Genomic DNA, 18,395 nt, shown 5'->3' with positions numbered 1-18,395 from the left:
ATTTGATCTACAGCAGAGACAGAAAGATATGAAGTAGAGAAGGAAGAAATAGATCATCTATTATACGAGAGAAGCATAAAAAAAGGCAGAAAACAAAAGTAGATTTTACTGAAAGTTGTTAGGAAGCCAGTTTTAAAGCCTATGGGGAGTGGTGGGTAAAACCAGCATCCCCACTGACTATACATACATAAAGACACCTGCAGTATGTGTGTGCAGCAGTCCTACCGAGAGGCATAACCTCTCACACTTACAATAGAGTACCTACCCTCCTATTTCTAATGAAAAGGCTTTAAAAAGAACTGTTCAACCCTGCTTTAAACAATTTATTCTAAATTTTCGCATTCCACATGGTCAATGTTAAAATGACACCCCACCCTCCAGTCTGGCATACCTCACACCACTGAATACAGCATACTCATTCCTCTGTTGGGCTCACCTTGAGCACAGCCAAGTGCTGTGAACAGTTAGCTGGGTTCAAGCCAAAGTGACTGCACAGACATTAAGACACAGGGCACGTGCTGGACAATCCATGGAAATAGGGGTAGTAATTGGTCAGTAATATGTCCAGGCACAGAATTAAGACAAATAGTATTTCACACTAGTGCATCTGATGACTACAGTCTAAACCTTTTAAGGAAAGAATCGGAAGGAGGAATGGGAAAAAGCACATATTACTTGTGAAATCCTATGCTTGTCACATTTAAATTGCGTGTGTACCTTTATAATGACCTCTAATCATTTATTCCAGTTTAGTCAAGAGTCCAAGTAGTTTTCAGTTCTGTGTGGTATTTATTTCAAACAGGACAGGGATCTATGTTGTTAGGACTCAATTACATGTCTTACCACAAAGCCTGAGAAGCTTTGCCCACTCATTTTGTGTCAGTACCTACAGACAAGTAATTCTCCAGCATTAATCTAGTATGTTCAAAGAATTTGAGAAAATAAGAAGCAGATCTCTGAATCTCAGATATCAAATCAGAAACACAGCCAAAATATTTGAACTGTGCATAAACTTGCTGACAGTGAATTATTCATCATCTCAATGAGAGCTCTCGCTGTTGACAATACCACTGAAAACTATGCTTTGTGTTCAGAGCTCAGAGGTTTCTGCCCATGTAAGACCATTTGTTTCTCAGGACTTCTAACATTCCATGTACAGTAAAGAGTTATGATAAAGTCAGTAAAGATCATGCAATGCTGCCAGCACTTAGTTATACGTGCGTCCCCTCCAGTAGTCCATCCATATAGAAACACACAGCTCCAGAGACTTACTGCCTAAGTCTTTAATTCAGTTCTCAAAAGGAGGAATACAAACCCATACCTAGTCACATGCAAGTAGTCCAATATCATTTTCATAGCCATCAGCAACTGACATGTAATTGCCACAGAGGGGAACATCTCCCCACGGTCCCTGCAAACGACTCCGATTTCTAAGCTGTAGAGAGATCTAGGTTCTGTAAACTTCACAACTCAATGCCAAAGTTTCTGCAGAAAGGAAGGGGAGTCTTATGGAAATTCTCACTCCACCCCAAGCTGCATTGTTCTCTCGAAGCTCTTTCAGTATCTTAGGCCCTGAATACAGAAAAACATCATCTGTTTTCCCACCTTCAGCAAGCAGGCAGGTTGAGAATCACAGAATCACAAAGGGCTGGAAGGGACTATGACAAACCATCTAGTAGTACATCTCTGCCAGAATAGGACCACCTACAGTAGGTCACACAGGAACTTGTCCAGGTGGGTTTTGAATGTCTCCAGACAAGGGGATTCCACAACCCATCTGGGAAGCCCATTCCAGTGCTCTGTCATCCTTCCAGTGAAGTTTTCCCTTATGCCTCTTTGAAACCTCTTATGTTCCAGCTTGTTCCCATTGCCTCTTGTCCTATCATTGGACATCACTGAGAACAGACTGGCTCCATCCTCCTGACACCTACCCTTTACATATTTGTAAACATTAATGAGATCATCCCTCAGTCTCCTCCGAGCTAAACAGCCCCAGCTCCCCCAGCCTTTCATCATAAGGGAGATGCTCCACTCCCTTCCTCATCTTGGTGGCCCTGCACTGAATCTCTCCAACAGCTCCCTGTCTTTCTTGAACTGAGGGACCCCAAACTGGACACAATATTCCAGATGCAACCTTACAGACTGAGCAGAGAAGTAACAGTTTTGGAGAGAAAACAAACAGCCTGTAAATATAACACAGGCCCGGAACAGAAGAGAGGGTGAGGAATAGGGTCAGCCATTCAATTCCAGAAAGGTATGTCAGAAAAGTATGTCACAAAGATATCTGACAACATTGCCACTGGGTCACTTGGCTGTTTGATTTCACCAAATGCTTCACCCACAGTCACCAGTTCACAGTGCGCGCAGCTGAGTCAGGCCTCCAGCTGTCTCCCTGCAGCCAAGCACTGCTGAACACAGCAAAGAGCCATCCATACTCCACCCTAGAATAAGAGATGAAGGGGGGAAAAAGACAAGGAAAAAAGTCACTGGCCACAGATGGCACAGCAGAGACGATTAACAGGGACAAGTATTAGCCAATCTAATATTGTCCTCAACCTTCTCACTGCAAATACCAACGTGTGGAAGAGAGGGTGCTGCTGTTTGATCACATGTCAAATCTCCTGCAGCCCCTAGGATACCCGAAATTGGTTCAAGCTAGCATACATCCCCATCATACTCTCAAGTAGGTATGATTTAACCTGATGACCACCTCAGGAAAAGGACAAACATTACTGACACACTGATGGTCTGCAGAGAAGAGACCAGAACCTCACCAGAAAATGCAAACACCCTCCAGTTGCACAAGGTGCCCACGGATTCAGGAAACACCTCCGAGACCACTTTCCCCATAGCAGTAACTAGAGTAAGCATCAAGAGCCAGTTACACAAGTCTTGTGTGACCTGCCACATTTACTTAAGATGCTATCAGCATGCCTAAATTAGATTTTCAGTTTGAAACCAATTATATTTATTTGACTTCATGCCAACATCTCTGGCTAATTTAAAGGGCACTACAGCTATGCAGTGTTAATTCTACATGACGAAAAACAGGCTCAAACATTTCATTTCCAAACACAGCAATATTACTGGAGAAGGTTTATTCTTCCCTTTTAATCACTGTCAGTTGCCTTTATGGTATATGCAGCAATGTAAATATCATGCTGGCTGTCATCAGGTATTACCAAGACTCAAAACACAGTCCTGGTACAGTAGCCAAGCCAGTGTTCTCCTTTTTCTCTCCCAAGCTTTATCTGTGAACTTTCTCAAATGTAATTTGCAACTGTAGAGGATATTTTATTTGGCCAGGGTTCCACTAATCAAAACAATCTGTCTGTGTACAGTGCAGATGCTTGATAGTATAGTGGTTATTTTAGGTAAATAAGCTTTTAAGTATCTGATATGTCCTCTTGAGGGCTATTATCCTTTCTTTTCAGTGAATAGCTTGATCTAATAAGTCTTTTCTATGCCTATTATTGTGTTCAGCACACAATATGAGCCCATTGGTTTAAAAATTACATTGTTTAACCCAGACTAATGAGAACCATCCCAATTCTCAGGATGTGGACAAATAACTATGTTCCGGCTGCTAGTCTATCCGCCTCTCAGCTGTTCAAATGAAGACTTGCACTGGTTAAATGTTCAACAGGAAAAGACTTGATGCTCAAGATACTTTTTCAAGTGAAGCAGAGTCTGTTGGAAGTCAATGCCCTGGTATTTCTTAGTTGTTAATACAAAGTTTTTAAACAGCATTTGGCATCTTCAGTGCTAATTTTTATTTCAGTGAAGGGATGGAACTTGGGGCCTCAGCTTTCAAGTTGCCTGGTGCAAGGAGAGAGACAGAGAAGTTCACCAAGAAATGGCCTAGGAGGTGAAGTTATTACAACTGAGGATGTACAACACACTCAGTTTCTAAAGGACTCAGTTCCCACTGGCAGGATCTTAAGGAATGACAATTCAGAGACATTTGTAGTCAATGTGTTTGAGGTTTAGAGACAGCACAACAGCAAGTGCAGCTCTCCAGGGCCTTCATGGGGAAGTGTCCTTGCAGTTACAGCCTGAATGTAAAGCAAGCAGCATCAGAAAAATGTCGAGCTACAGACACATGCTGTAAAAGCAAAAGGCATTGTTAACTCCCTGCTATTGCAGGGAATCATTAAGTAGCTGTTTCAGACAGAGCTGACAGGGTCACACAGAGGTTTGAGTGGTTAATAGAAGGTGTCCCTGGAATTCCCCCATGTGCTACTTTGAACAGGAGCATTTGTTACTCTAGTATTGGGATTATAGAATTTAGCATCAGTCGGGAACAGCATTCCATGGCCTTGGGAGTCCTATGTAGCTCTGCACTTCAGCAAAGTGACAGTAGCTTTCCATCTTTATGCTGAAAATTGTCATGACTAAATCCATCCCTGGGGAATTTGCAGGAAAGGTGTTTATCCCATGCAAGAAGTGTCGTCTTTAATTTATGAGCTTTTAAGCCATCAAGATAACCTAATATTGTGTCACCTACTTGAAGCTGGAGATGCCCTGAAACACCTGACTGGTGTTTCAGCTGCCCCACTTACCTCAACAGGTATCAGCTCTGAGCACATCCATCTAATTTTCTTAAGAACAGTATTCTCTAAGTGCTCTCATTCCACAGCCATTACCTTGCTCCCTCACTTTACGAACTCCATAATTTTCCACCACTGTGTGCTCCCTGTTCAGAAGACACAGAATCTGAGAAAATAGATTAACAGTCCCCTGAAAACCAAAAATGAGCAAGGGCTTCACTCAAACCAAATAAAAAAAATGGAAATCCAAAACCTGTCCAACAGTAATGATGGAGCTTTCATCCAGCGTTTAGGGAAACTTCAGTTTTACAAAACCATATGTGGAATTGCCACAGTATGCATCTGACCACAAGCACGTTAATACAACTCCACATTCACAACTAGTTTGTTAGAACATTTTTCTACTTAACACCACTCTGACCTCTAATAAACTGCATGATTTGTCAGTTAATTCTGCTGAGACAAAATGCACCTGCAATTATCATCCACAGTATGCTACCAGAGAACACCACAGGACAAGCTGGGTGAGAGCTGACCGAGCTTGTGAAGTGAGGTGGGGTACTCAAGGACAAAATTTCCACTCTGCAGTTTTAACTCAATTAACAGTCCTGTGGATGGATTAAAAGGAAACAGAGCATCCTCCCACATAGCTTTATTAACAGCAAGGTGGTAGCAGTAAAACCAGTAAAGTTTCTGCTTAAATTACTCTTCATGACTGTAAAGCAGTAAAATTTCGACAAAACCCAAGGAGAATTTACTACAGTAGGAGATGATCACTGAAGTATTTCAACTCATCCTGTACTTCTTTAACAGCTGCTCGTACCTTTTCTCTCCAGGATGAATTCACACAGGCTCATTTCCTGCCTGAAGGAAATACCCGTTTGGGGAAAGTTATAAAGCTGGTTTAGCATGAAACAGCGAAATGAGACAAGACTTTTTCCCTCCCCTGCCCTCAATTCAGTAGCTCATGACAAAAACGGATGGGCTAGAAAATTGAAATTTGGTAAGAAATTAAAACCTCATTCATGAGATTTTTTTTTCCGTATTCCCTCAAAAACACATTTTAATTAAACTGAATGATGAGAGTCTGACAGTGTTGTTTCCCAAGCATGCAGAACAAGCTGGATAAAACTTTAATGGATAGGAAGTGGAAGAAAGATTCAGCTAATTTGGCCATTTGGCGAGAAAGCAAAGCAGTGCTCTGAATTCATTTTGTACTACATTCACAGGTGGGATTTGTGAAGCCTTTAGGACTGGAAGACAGACATCCCCTGTAGATTTCCAGTGGCTACAAGCTGGAACATAAGAGATTCCAAAGAAATACAAGGAAAAATTTCTTCACTGTGAGGGTGAGGGAGCACTGGAACAGGCTGTTCAGATGCGTTGTTGAGTCTCCTTCTCTGGAGACATTCAAAACCCACCTGGATGAGTTCCTGTGTGACCTATTCTAGGTGGTCCTGCTCTGGCAGAGGGGTTGGACTAGATAGATGATCTTTCGAGGTCTCTTTCAGCCCTTAAGATTCTGTGATTTCCCAGTGTGAGGAACCAAAGAGGTCTAAAAAATCCTTACAAGGCATGTCAGAAAGTAGCTTGGGACAGGCTGATACATCACCAAATGGTTTTTCCTCCCACCCCCCTCAGGGTGGAATTTCTCTTAATTGCAAGAAAATTTGCATTAAGCAAAAATTCTGTGTGCGGTTGCACATATCAGGAAACAATGGTCTTTAAGAACCTTGGGAAGTGGTGAAAGAAAGGACTTGGGGAAAACAAAATGTTGCTACATGTTGTAGCGATTGGGTAAGGGTGAAAAGAAATTGTGAGGTTATTTTCCTTTTGGCACTTGGCTCACTCCACAAATCTCAACTTGCTTGTGCTATGTGACAGGGCAACACAACCTAGTTAAAAACAAGGACTACACAGACTGTGATGATTAACAGAAAACCTTGTTTCAAGGTAAACAATGCACTCAGACTATCTAAGGGATTCAACTTACAGTTGACAGAATCTCACACTAAGGTCAGTCTCTTGATTTTAGAGGAACATGAGAAATACTTAAGTAGTATCACAGACTAGTCAGGTACCTATTTGCCTGCTGTCATTTAGGTTTATTTACACCATACGTTACAGCAATCTTGTCTTACTCCAGACAGACAAGTTTGGTTTTGTTCTTGGTACAGCTCCTTCCGTTACCCTATGTGTTATTTTACAGAGCAGTGGTACCACATCTCCTCTCATACATCCGTAGCAATGACCTTCTGGTAAAGGGCTCAGACTGCCTGTCAGCCAAGGACATAACCCTGGATCTGAGACTTTCCCAGATCACTGCCACAAACACAGACCAAGTTTTATGAGTTTTTTTTTTTTACAGAAATGTCAATGCTGAACTCCCTTCGGTAAAGTCACAGGAAACTGCAGCAACTTTGAGAGTCAAGTTGTTCGTATCTGCAGCTTAGTTGTTTGACACCCAAGAGAGCCCAGAGTAACAGACTACATTCAGTTGGAAAGTCCCAGGATCCCGATATTTCAAAGATTTTGCAATGCCAAATTCCACTGCTCCAACAGCTATTCTTCCACACTCACAAAGCCCTCAAGTCTGTCTCTCCCTATTAAGAAAAGTTTAATAACACTGAGTTTACAAGCACTCCATTAGTGAGTCCACAGCTAAATTTACTGCTGCAGAGATTTATGATGGTTATCATGCATTTAAGGGGAAATCTTCCAAGAAAATTTGATCAAAACGCAGGGTTTTTTTACAACTCACTAACACAACTAGCAATAAGCACTAGTGTTATTGCCCAGTTTTTTAAATATCTCCAAGTTTAAATAAAAGATTATATCTCTACAAGCTGGCTTGGTGGGCAAGCTGCTAACATTCAGAAATAAAATAGTGGCTGCCAAGTTTAAACAGACAAATGTTCTGGGGAAGAGTTAACCCTCTCCAAGATTTCATCAGCTGCAGAAGGAAGAAGCCTCCCAGGCATGCATTTGTCAGCCAGCATACACACCCCTCAGGTGTGCTCATGAGCACCACACATCCAGGCTTCCCAATACCAGACAAGACATTTGAATTAAATGAAAACTATTTAAATGGTATTCTTAAGAAATCAAAGTGTTAAACATTAATCAGTCCTGGAACCTAGCGGTACTGGAAACAACTACCACGTAGAAACCAACCAGGGGAAAGTGTGGTATACTTCCACATGGAATACCTCATATGGTTGTTTTCTTAATAACCCAGAACTAAAAGCAGTAAATCCACAGGCAAAGCAGCCACATCGCTCTGCTAACAACAGTGTATTCTTCACAGCCAGCCTCTTATCACCACTTGGCTTTGTACGTCCTTTGTCTGCTTCCTTGTACGTTTTATCCTCCTTCCTATTAGAGGGCAAACAACAGAAACACTAAACAAAGACACAAGCACAAGGAAATACCTTTTGCTTTCACTTGCCAAGAGGTGAAGAGGTGACTCAGGCTAGCCCTGTTCTAGTAAGGCAGTGGTATCAAAGTTCTTAAAGACATGAGACGTGCCAGGTATTCAAAGGAAAGGAAACCTGGATGGAGGAGTAACATGACTATTTGGTCTCCCTCAGCAATACACAAGATACAATTGTCTATGTCCAAGCAGCTGAGAAACTGCAATAGTGAGCATCACTCACTTCAGTGCCCAAGCAGAACAAGCACTACAAAGGACCACTAACATTTTTCTTAACAGATCTACATTTGCCCAAAGATACTTTTATATAAGCTTTAATGTTACAAACTGTAAGCAGAAAAAGAAGACAAATGAGCCACATAGCAAGTCTTAGAATGAATTAACCAGGCTGAATACTGTGAACACGCTGTAAAAATCAAACTCTGTTTAGCCAGGCTGGGGGGTAGGAGTGGGAATCCGCAAGGAAATGCTAAAACAAAACATATGGCATGAAGACTTAAGTCTAAATACTCATTTTAGTTCTCAAAGCAGTTATACTTTATAGAGTGTAACATTTTCCTTGAACAGGTTTTAAATAGCCAGGCATATGAAACTGGCTGCAGCTTGCACATAAGGCTCACAGGTAACAATCAATCAACGCCATGCTTCAAAAAAGAAACCTAAAAAGTTATTGTTGGGCAAGAGTCTCCTATTCTAGCCTGGTTTTTATACCCAAAGGCTTCAGTTGTAGCTGGTGAATACTAACAGGCTGCTCTTCTCCAACCGCAGGGCTTTTTCAGTACATGAGATAACTACACCATAGACATTCTGATACAATGTGGAGAATCTTAATTCTAAGCAGCAACTCTACACCTGCAAAAGACAATTTCTCCCACACAGGAATGCATATGCTCACACGAAGAGCCTGGGAAGAACGTGGCTAGGAAAATCTAAATAGTCAATGGCAGAAGATCAACGTTTTCACAGGCAAAGCCCAAACCCAAAGCTATACAAACCACAGTCATTAAAAAACTTAATCATTCGGTAAATGGTGACTTCAATTTTCAATTTCAGCTTGATTTCTGAAGGGAGAAGAAACTCCCACCACATCTGTTTGTGCAGCCTGCGCTGTCCTCATCACTAAGAAGGAATCTGTCAGAGGAGAAAGGGCAACAGCACAGAGCAATAGAGAGCACTCCCACCACTAATTTGTCTCCTGTTTCTGGCACAGGCTGTTCACAGCAACAAGAGGATGCTCCTAAATCAAACAGTCATAGCAAGCACAGCTCTCATCTTTCCAAAGAAGTAGCAAGATGAGAATGACCCAATCCAGTTCACTACTGCTCACCAGCACTTCCAACAGCAACTGTGAGATCCAAGGGAACTTGCCTGTGCAAGTATCTGATCAGCACAAACAGTATGAGGTTGAATTTTTTTTTCAGGTTTCAAAAAGACAACTGTCACTATTTATATGCAATCTATGCTCGGGAGACCACCTTTACAACCACTGGCACAAACTATATTTTCCTTCTTAGATGAAATTTAGACATCTCCAGAGGCGGTATTCACCTACAAAGACTACAGCTGCTCTGGGGGTACATTTCATCAGAATGCTTTAGAAATTGCTTCTTCTACCTCACTTTCATTTTATCCTTTCTTGAAATTAAAGTCCGCTTCTGATCAAGAATAAGATTCGTTGATTCAGTGGAACAGGATTTATTTAAGCCTAAGGAGGCTACTCAGCAGTTACTAACACTAACCCAACGCACTAAATGCGGGCATCAATCCATACATTTATAATGGAATGAGTCATCCCTAGTGCTGAGTAATCCTTTTTCTCAGTATTAGCCACAATCAGGAGGGTAGTTTTACAGCAGAAGTTTGCTTGGCAAGTAGAAAACGTGCTCTTTCGATTCCTCACCAGAACTGGACAGGACCATCCGTGATAAATGAAAGCCATGTATGGCTATTTTCAGGCAAAACCTCCACAAATTAAGAAGTTGGACTACACATGGATTTCCTTTATTCTGACATGAAAAATAGCCGACCTGGTAATCTACCGAATGCTTGACTCTATATGTAAAGAGCAACATTTTTCATCAGGAAACAACTTAAATCCTTTAAAAGCACTGGTGCAAGGTTCATATCTTTCCATACCAGGGTGTCTCTTTGTTCCCTGCTGAAAGACTTTTACAGCCCTACAGAAGTAAATAGAAGTGAAAAAAAAAAAATAAAACCACCACACACACATCACCAACCCCTGAGGTTTACAGGAGACATGAAGCAGGAGTCAAGGCAGTCCAGCTCAGTTAACACTGTGACATTTTGTCCCACAAATCATATACGTGCTAGGAAACTTGCGTCATATGTCCATCCAAGCCACTGGCAGACAGACCCATCTTTGAAATGAGTAAAGGGGGAGGAGGGCGGATGACAGAAAAGTTAAAAAGAGAAACCATATGTTTGCAATATACACATTTCAGTGTACACTCCATTACACAGCAAAATGCCAACACAATCATGGACCCAGTAACATCCAGAAACCCAGTTTACAGGAAGACAGGGGAAAATACTTCTTTCACGATTTATCTCCAAGTTCTGTCAGTTCATGTGAGACAATGTATTTCTGTGCTCCTCCTAATATTTCAAGGCTGTAGGATGTGTGTCTCCAGCAGCAAGTTCTCCCAAGAGCAGAAGTGCATTTACATTCCCTTTTGTTCCCACCCCACTCTTCTCCCCAGCTACAGACCAGCAGTGTATGGGACACTCAAGCTCAAATCCTTGCCCTATGTGACCTGAGCATCTGCAAAGGCAGTCTTGCAAAGGAAAAAAGCATTTCCTACACAGAGGTCCCATTCCCTCTCCCCCCCCTCACCCCCCCCCCCTTCCCCCCGAAAGGGGTGGCACATTCTCTGTCTCCCTTCCTTCCCACACCTTTATCTCTTGCTCCTAAAAGAAGCTGAAAATCGTCCTCCCGAGGGTGTATTTTCCACAAGAGGCTTAAAGGGTTGATCTCTAAGAACTCTCCTTCCCTCTTCATTGGGAGTTTGACTCCTTCCTAAAGCACTGCTGCTCCCACTGAGCAAAGGGAGAGGACAAAGCCTGATTGCACAGAGAAACAGGGATGTCCAGAAAGATTTCCCTCCCCCCAGCTTTAGTTCCTTCCTACTTTTAAACAATGCCAAGAATTTAATCTCTTAAAACAGCATTTTGACAAACTCTCCCACCCTCTTTCACAGAAAACAAGTCTCCCCTTAAGGCAGAAATGGAAGGCCTGAGCATGACAGTGCTACATCATTTATAAACTTCAAATAAAAGCACTTCACAAACATTACTCTAAAAATTAACCTACTTCCTAAAAGCCTTTGCCAGAAGCCTGCCCTGCTGCCTCCTGCTTTACTTCATTTATTTTGTGCCTCCAGAGAGTGAGCCGGGAGGCATTGACCTTAGAGTCACCTGTGGCACCACCTCACTATGTGTCACATACTTGCCCCAAAGCAATATATCCCTCAAACACACACCCCAACAAAACGGTTGAGACAGCCAATAAATCTGTACAGCGGGAGGCCTTTGGTGTCCGTGTAGTTTGAAGTCATGAGAGAATGAGGAAAGAAGAAAAAAAGAGAATCATTTAATGGAGAGAGCAAGGGCTGGGGCCTCGAGCTGTGAGGACAATGAATGGAAACGCGCAGCGGCAGCAAAAAAAAAAACCACAGGATAACAGGCTCATTCGGTGGCACTGCAAAACCCTCTGTCCCCTGCACGGGCCGAAGCAATGCAGGGCTCTGAAACCACTAAGAGAGAAGTCGTCCCCCGAAAATGAGTACGGGTGCCCTGGAAGGAGACCGTCCAGCAATGTGGGGCTCCAAAACTGCTAAGAAAAGGGTTTTCCCCCAAAAATGAACGGAGGTGCTCTGGAAGGAGAAAGCTCAGGTAAGCTGTGGAGTTTGATCCTGCTGACGACCTCCTGCCCTGCGTGTCCAAAATCACACGGTGAAGTGTAGACACAAGAGCCCCCAGAGCACAGACCCCATCCTGCTCTGTGCCCACTGCCCCCGGCACGAGAGTACACCTCACTTCAGTGAGGAAGAGGCAGGCAGATGCTGGAGATGAGCCCCTGCCCCAGGTTCCTTTACAGCTACTCCAAGACTCTGCCTGGGGTGGGGGCAGATCCGCCCCCCGCGCCGTGGGCGCCAAAGACGCGTGAGGAGGGGTGCGGCCCCACAGAGAGGCTGCAGAAGTGGAGCCCCAGGCCCGCACCCACCCAGCCCCTCCCTGAACATGGGACCCCCACGGCACAGGATCCACAAAGACCGGGGAAAGCAGAATCCCCGTACACACAGCTCTTCTGCGAGAAGCGGCAAACTCCCCAGCGAAGGAATCACTCAGCCCCTCAGCCCTCGGGGCGATGGGACATACACCCCACACAGACACCGCCGGGGGGAGGGGAGGGCGCGCGCGCACACACACATACATACACACACATACACACAGCCCCCCCACACACACATACATACACACACAGCCCCCCCACACACATACACACAGCCCCCCACACACACAGCCCCCCCACACACATACACACAGCCCCCCGCCACACACACACATACACACAGCCCCCCCACACACACACACATACACACAGCCCCCCCCACACACACACACATACACACAGCCCCCCCCACACACACAGCCCCCCCCAAACACATACACACACAGCCCCCCCACATACACATACACACACAGCCCCCCACACATACACATACACACACAGCCCCCCACACATACACATACAGTCCCCCCACACACACATACAGTCCCCCCCACACACACATACAGTCCCCCCCACACATACACACACAGCCCCCCACACACACATACACACACAGCCCCCCCACACACACATACACACACAGCCCCCCCCACACACATACACACACACAGCCCCCCCCACACACATACACACAGCCCCCCCCACACACATACACACAGCCCCCCCCACACACACATACACACAGCCCCCCCCACACACACATACACACAGCCCCCCCCACACACACATACACACAGCCCCCCCACACACACATACACACAGCCCCCCCCCACACACACACACACAGCCCCCCCACACACACACATACACACAGCCCCCCCACACACACACATACACACAGCCCCCCCACACACACACATACACACAGCCCCCCCACACACACATACACACAGCCCCCCCCACACACACATACACACAGCCCCCCCCACACACACATACACACAGCCCCCCCACACACACATACACACAGCCCCCCCACACACACACATACACACAGCCCCCCCACACACACACATACACACAGCCCCCCCACACACACATACACACAGCCCCCCCCACACACACATACACACAGCCCCCCCCACACACACATACACACAGCCCCCCCCACACACACATACACACAGCCCCCCCCACACACACATACACACAGCCCCCCCACACACACATACACACAGCCCCCCCACACACACATACACACAGCCCCCCCCACACACACATACACACAGCCCCCCCCACACACACACACACATACAGCCCCCCCCCCCACACACACACATACACACAGCCCCCCCCACACACACACACATACACACAGCCCACCCCCACACACACACATACACACAGCCCCCCACACACACACACACACATACACACAGCCCCCCCACACACACACATACACACAGCCCCCCCACACACACACATACACACAGCCCCCCACACACACACACACATATACACACAGCCCCCCCACACACACAGCCCCTCCGCGGCGCGCACGGATGCCAGGGTAGAGGGTGCGCAGCGTCCCCGTCCCGCCCCGCCGCCGCTCACCGATGACCTCCTGCAGCTCGTAGTCATCCTTGTTGATGGACCAGGGCAGCGCGCTGGGGTCCTCGGCCATGGCCGCGCCGCGCCCGCAGCGCCGTGCCTCGGCGGGGAGCGTCACCCAGGAGTGAAGAAGCGGAGGCGCACTGCTGTGCCGCGCTGACCCCGTGTGGCCCACGCCGGGCCCCCGCCGAGTCCTCGCCAGCAGCAGCACCCACAACCCCACCGCCTCCGGCGCTATCGCCGGCCAAACTTTGCCTGCTCCCTCCACCTGCCCATGCCCAGAGCGCCCTGACGTCACTCGCGCACGCCGCCGCGCGCACGCCCCGCCCGCCACAACGGGGCGCCGCCCACCGCCATCTTGAGCGCGGCGCCCCCGCCGCCGTATTGCCACCAACGGTTTCCTCGGTTGCCGCCACCGCCCTCGGGGGGTGCGTGCCGGACTGGTACGGTACTGTACAGTACGGTACGGTAAGGTGGGCTGCCGAAAGCGGACGGCGGAGGAGAAGGAAAAGTCCTTTGAGGAGAAGGAAAAAGGGAAGGGCGGGGATGCCACACACAAGATGGCGGGTGCGCGCATCGGGCAGGCGGAGGGAGGGGTTGTGCGCCTAAGGCCTGCTGCGGGCTGCGATTGGCTGCCAGCTGCCGATCCGCAGCTTCTATTGGAGAGGAAGCTGTCAGTCACGTTCCAGGGCCCTATTGCCCGCGGGGTTTCTGCTCGGGACGGGCAGCGGCGGGAAGGGGTGGGCGAGCCTGGGGCTGACGTGAGGGGGATTCAGAGCCCTGGGCGGCTCCGGGCGCTGCGTGCCGACGGCCTTTCTCGCACATGTGGAGCCCTGTTCCACAGCTGGCCTATCTGGCAACCCAGTGGCATCTCCGTGGCCAGGCACGTTGGAGCCAGGGTGGAAAGCGATGGTGTGTGGCCTCCCTGGGATTTGGTCCGGGAAGATGTTTTAATCTGGAGCCAAAGTGGGCTTGATGCACTGCCTCTTGTCTCCATTTCCCCACCAGCCACAGCCATGCCATGGGTAGGTGTGGAGCCCAGCCACGGTGCTTTGGGTATCCACATTCCCTGTGTAAAAATAGGCCCCAGGGTTTTGATGGGCATGGAGGGGTCAGGAGGTCTGGTTTGTTCCTCACAGTCACCGAGGATGAGCACTTCTCCAGTTTCCCAGCTGCTTGCTCCACATTGTGATTTCAACACTGCAATGCCTTTATCCTACAGTTCCTGGCCCACTGGTCCACAGCCAGAGCCTCATTGATCTGGATGCATTCAGAAGTACGTTGAGTGGCCAGTGGGGAAAAACCAGTCTGGTTAGATGAGTGAGGAATATGAAGCTAAGTGTTACCATGAACCCACAAAGGCTGCTGTCTAGATATTTGTGTTTGCAGTTTGGGAATCTATATTGGGGTTCTTTTCTGACATAGATACAGTGGCAGCAGGCACGATAGTAACCATCAGGAGAACCGATTGGGAATTTCTGTATCAGGTTGCATTCTTCCTCACCAGTCGCTGTTCTTGTAGCTTGATGTCAGGCATTACTGTGAGTGAAAGAACATAAGTTATACATATTTTTAGCTTATTAGTACAAATTCCTGAGATGCCTCTGATGAACCAGGCTTTGCAGAGGGCCACTGTACCCTGCCAAATGCATGGTCTGAGTCCAGTATTTTCACTTCTGCTACCTTGTGCAGGACACTAACTCCTTCCTTCTTACTCTTTTTTTGCTGTTGTCTTTTAGAAGCAAGAGGCCCACAGTCCCATCTCATTTGCTGCTGTGCAGGCACTCAACAATGATGATCTCTGTCATAAGGCAGAGCTTCCAGCTGAAAAGCTCTTTGTTGTCTCTACTTGTCCGTGTTAAACATTCCTCTGCAGAGCGCGTTTAATATTTGCTAAATATACTGTAATTACTGCATGGAACTATCTCTGTGATCTTTTAACCGTTTTATAAAAGGAGTTTATATAGCAATTAAAAAGAGATTTTACCCCAGAGCATGCACTCAGGTAACCAGTGTCTTATTTCTGATAGCTAACAGCATGTTAAAAATGAATCTGAGCTAGGCATCAACAACAAAAAGAGACTTATATATGCTTAACATTACCACAGTGGTTTATTGTCACAGGATCACAGAATCTCAAGAGCTAGAAGGGACCTCAAAAGATCATCCAGTACAACCCCCCTGCCAGGGCAGGACCACCTAGAGTAGGTCACACAGGAACTCGTCCAAGTGGGTTTTGAATATCTCCAGAGAAGGGGACACAACCCATGTGAGCAGCCTCTATTCTCTTGGGCTGAAAATCCTCTCCTTGAAGGCAATGGTGAAACTCTATTGGGGCAGGATTAAGTATGCAATGAGCTGTGTTCTTTAAGAATTAGCAGAGACCTTGATGGAGATTAAAACTGAAAATGTGTCCTGACAAGAGAACCAGTGGCCACAGGGAGCACACAGAGGTGGATGCTGCATTTTACTGTCCCAGTTCTGCAGTGAAGAAAAATGGCATTTCCACATTTTGAAACCAAAAGTCTCCCATTCACACTGAATCCATGGATAGTTTTTCACATGCACTCAGCCTTTTAGGTCCCTCAAAAGTCAGGTATTGCTGGTGCACTTGTTCAACAGCTCAATTCAAACTGAGTCAGGTGAGGGATGGAAAAACAGAGCAGACTTCCATGAAGATTTTCATCCTTAGCCCACTTCAGGTATCCAAGCAGCATCTGCTCTTGTTTCATCATTAGTATTCTGTTCGTTCTCCTTTTCCTGATTTGCTTTATTTTGTCTGCCTCGTGGAGATTGCAAGCTCTTCAGGGCAGAGGCGATGCCTCTATTTATAAAAGAGCCGGTGAAGTGGTGCAGCTGAATCAAGTGGGTCATTGTAATAACAAGAAATGTGGATAGAAATCAGAAGTGGAAAAGCAGTTTCCTGGTGCACCCACCTCTGTCCTGGAAGAGGCTTTAGGGGAGATTGAGAAGGGGAAAAACTCCAGATGTCTTTGAGGTAGGAAGGCTGCAATCTGAGAAGGTCTCAGAGCTGGGCTTCCCCTCTGGTTTGTTTTTTTGACTAAAACACCACAGTGGTTAAAGCAGGCAGTGCCCTCTTCCCATTGATTCTGCTGCAGAGTAAAGGCTTTCTTCTGACGCCTGCATGCCCCCAGGCTGCACACAACACACGCATCCTCACAAAATGCTCTTAGCTCTCACAAGGCACATGGTTTCCTGCCTTTGTCGCACAATTAGTTATTGTTTCTGTGAAAGTTGATGGCGCTATCCATATCTTTGCCTTTGTTTTTTCCAGCCATGTAATGTTGGCTATCATAAAACTGATGTTTGAGGCACAGATTGGTGAAGGGTTTGGAGCACCAGTCTGATGGGGAGCAGCTGAGGGAGCTGGGGGTGTTTAGTCTGAAGACAAGGAGGCTGAGGGGAGACAGGATCACTCTCTACAACTCCCTGACAGGAGGTTGTGGCAAGGAGGGGTCAGTCTCTTCTCTCCAGTAATGAATGATAGGACAGATATCAAAATGGTGGGTGGCAGGAGGTTGGGACATCCCTTTTTTCTCTTGTATCTAGCAAGAGGACAACGGGTAATGGAATGAAGCTGGAGCACAAAAAGTTCCATTTAAATAGAACAAAAAAGTATTTCACTGTTGAGGTGATGGAGCCCTGGCACAGGCTGCCCAGGGAGGGTGTGGAGTCTCCTTCTTTGGAGGTCTTCAAGACCTGACTGGACATGTTCCTACGCAACCTGATCTAGGTTGACCTGCAGGGGGGTTGGACTACTATTTTATGATTCTATGACAACAAGAAATGGCCTCAAGTTGCACCAGGGGAGGTTTAGATTAGAAATTGGGAAGAGCTTTTTACCTGAGAGGGTTGTCAGACACTGTCCCAGGCTGCCCAGGGAGGTGGGGGAGTCCCCATCCCTGGAGCTATTGCAAAGCCGTGTAGCTGAGGTGCTGAGGGCCATGGCTTAGTGGTGGGCTTGGCAGTGTGAGGGGAGGGGTTGGACTCAATGATTTTAAAGGTTTTTTCCAACCAAAATGATTCTGTGATTCTGTGCTCTGCACACAGTTATTAGCTTTACTGAAAGTACCTGATATAGTTTATCATCACAAGGGCGAGCAGAAACTAACTTAATTTACACTTGGCTTACAGAAAACTAATCTAAACTCTGGTCTGTGTCTCAAGGCACTGCAGAGCTCATCTTTCTGTAAGTGTAGACTTCCAGATACATCATTTTCCTGTTAAATTCCAAGTTGCTCTTTCAGAACACACAGAGGCATTTGCTGCCACAGCTCAGCAGTGTTTGAGGCCATGGCATTTGTTGCCTTGTTTCTAGTGGAAGGCTTTTTAAGGCATCGTAAGCCACTGTTTGTAAGTGACTGTGTGTTCATGGCCATGCTCTTTGCAAACAATAGCAGTCCCTGTGCAGGCTGAGCTGTGTGGTACGGGCACGGCTGGCTCAGGCGAGGGGGTGTCCAACAATACCCGTCTCATTGCCTTCAGAGCAGGGCGGGCACACAGGCAGGGTGCCTGACCTTGAGTCACC

At 46.6% G+C, this 18,395-nt stretch overlaps 1 protein-coding gene and 1 long non-coding RNA gene across 2 annotated transcripts in view; one reads left to right on the top strand and one right to left on the bottom strand.

Moving 5' to 3' along the window:
* The window catches only part of OXSR1 (oxidative stress responsive kinase 1), a 96,937-nt gene extending 82,806 nt beyond the window's left edge, over nt 1–14,131 (bottom strand). Inside the window, exon 1 of the mRNA XM_061996406.1 lies at nt 13,850–14,131. Coding sequence (XP_061852390.1) covers nt 13,850–13,919 — 70 coding nt within the window. The 5' untranslated portion in view covers nt 13,920–14,131. The remainder of the gene's footprint in view (nt 1–13,849) is intronic.
* Nucleotides 14,132–14,622: 491 nt separating this feature from the next.
* LOC133625470 (uncharacterized) lies at nt 14,623–15,767 on the top strand. The gene is made up of 2 exons (XR_009818743.1): nt 14,623–15,122; nt 15,586–15,767. It is a non-coding gene; the product is annotated as an uncharacterized LOC133625470 (long non-coding RNA).
* Nucleotides 15,768–18,395: the final 2,628 nt, after the last annotated feature.

This window comes from Colius striatus, chromosome 5, assembly GCF_028858725.1.
Source record: "Colius striatus isolate bColStr4 chromosome 5, bColStr4.1.hap1, whole genome shotgun sequence".
In the NCBI taxonomy this organism is placed as follows: Eukaryota; Metazoa; Chordata; class Aves; order Coliiformes; family Coliidae; genus Colius; species Colius striatus.
The sequence above is the reverse complement of the archived record's forward strand: the minus strand, read 5'-3'. Positions and strand labels throughout refer to the sequence as shown.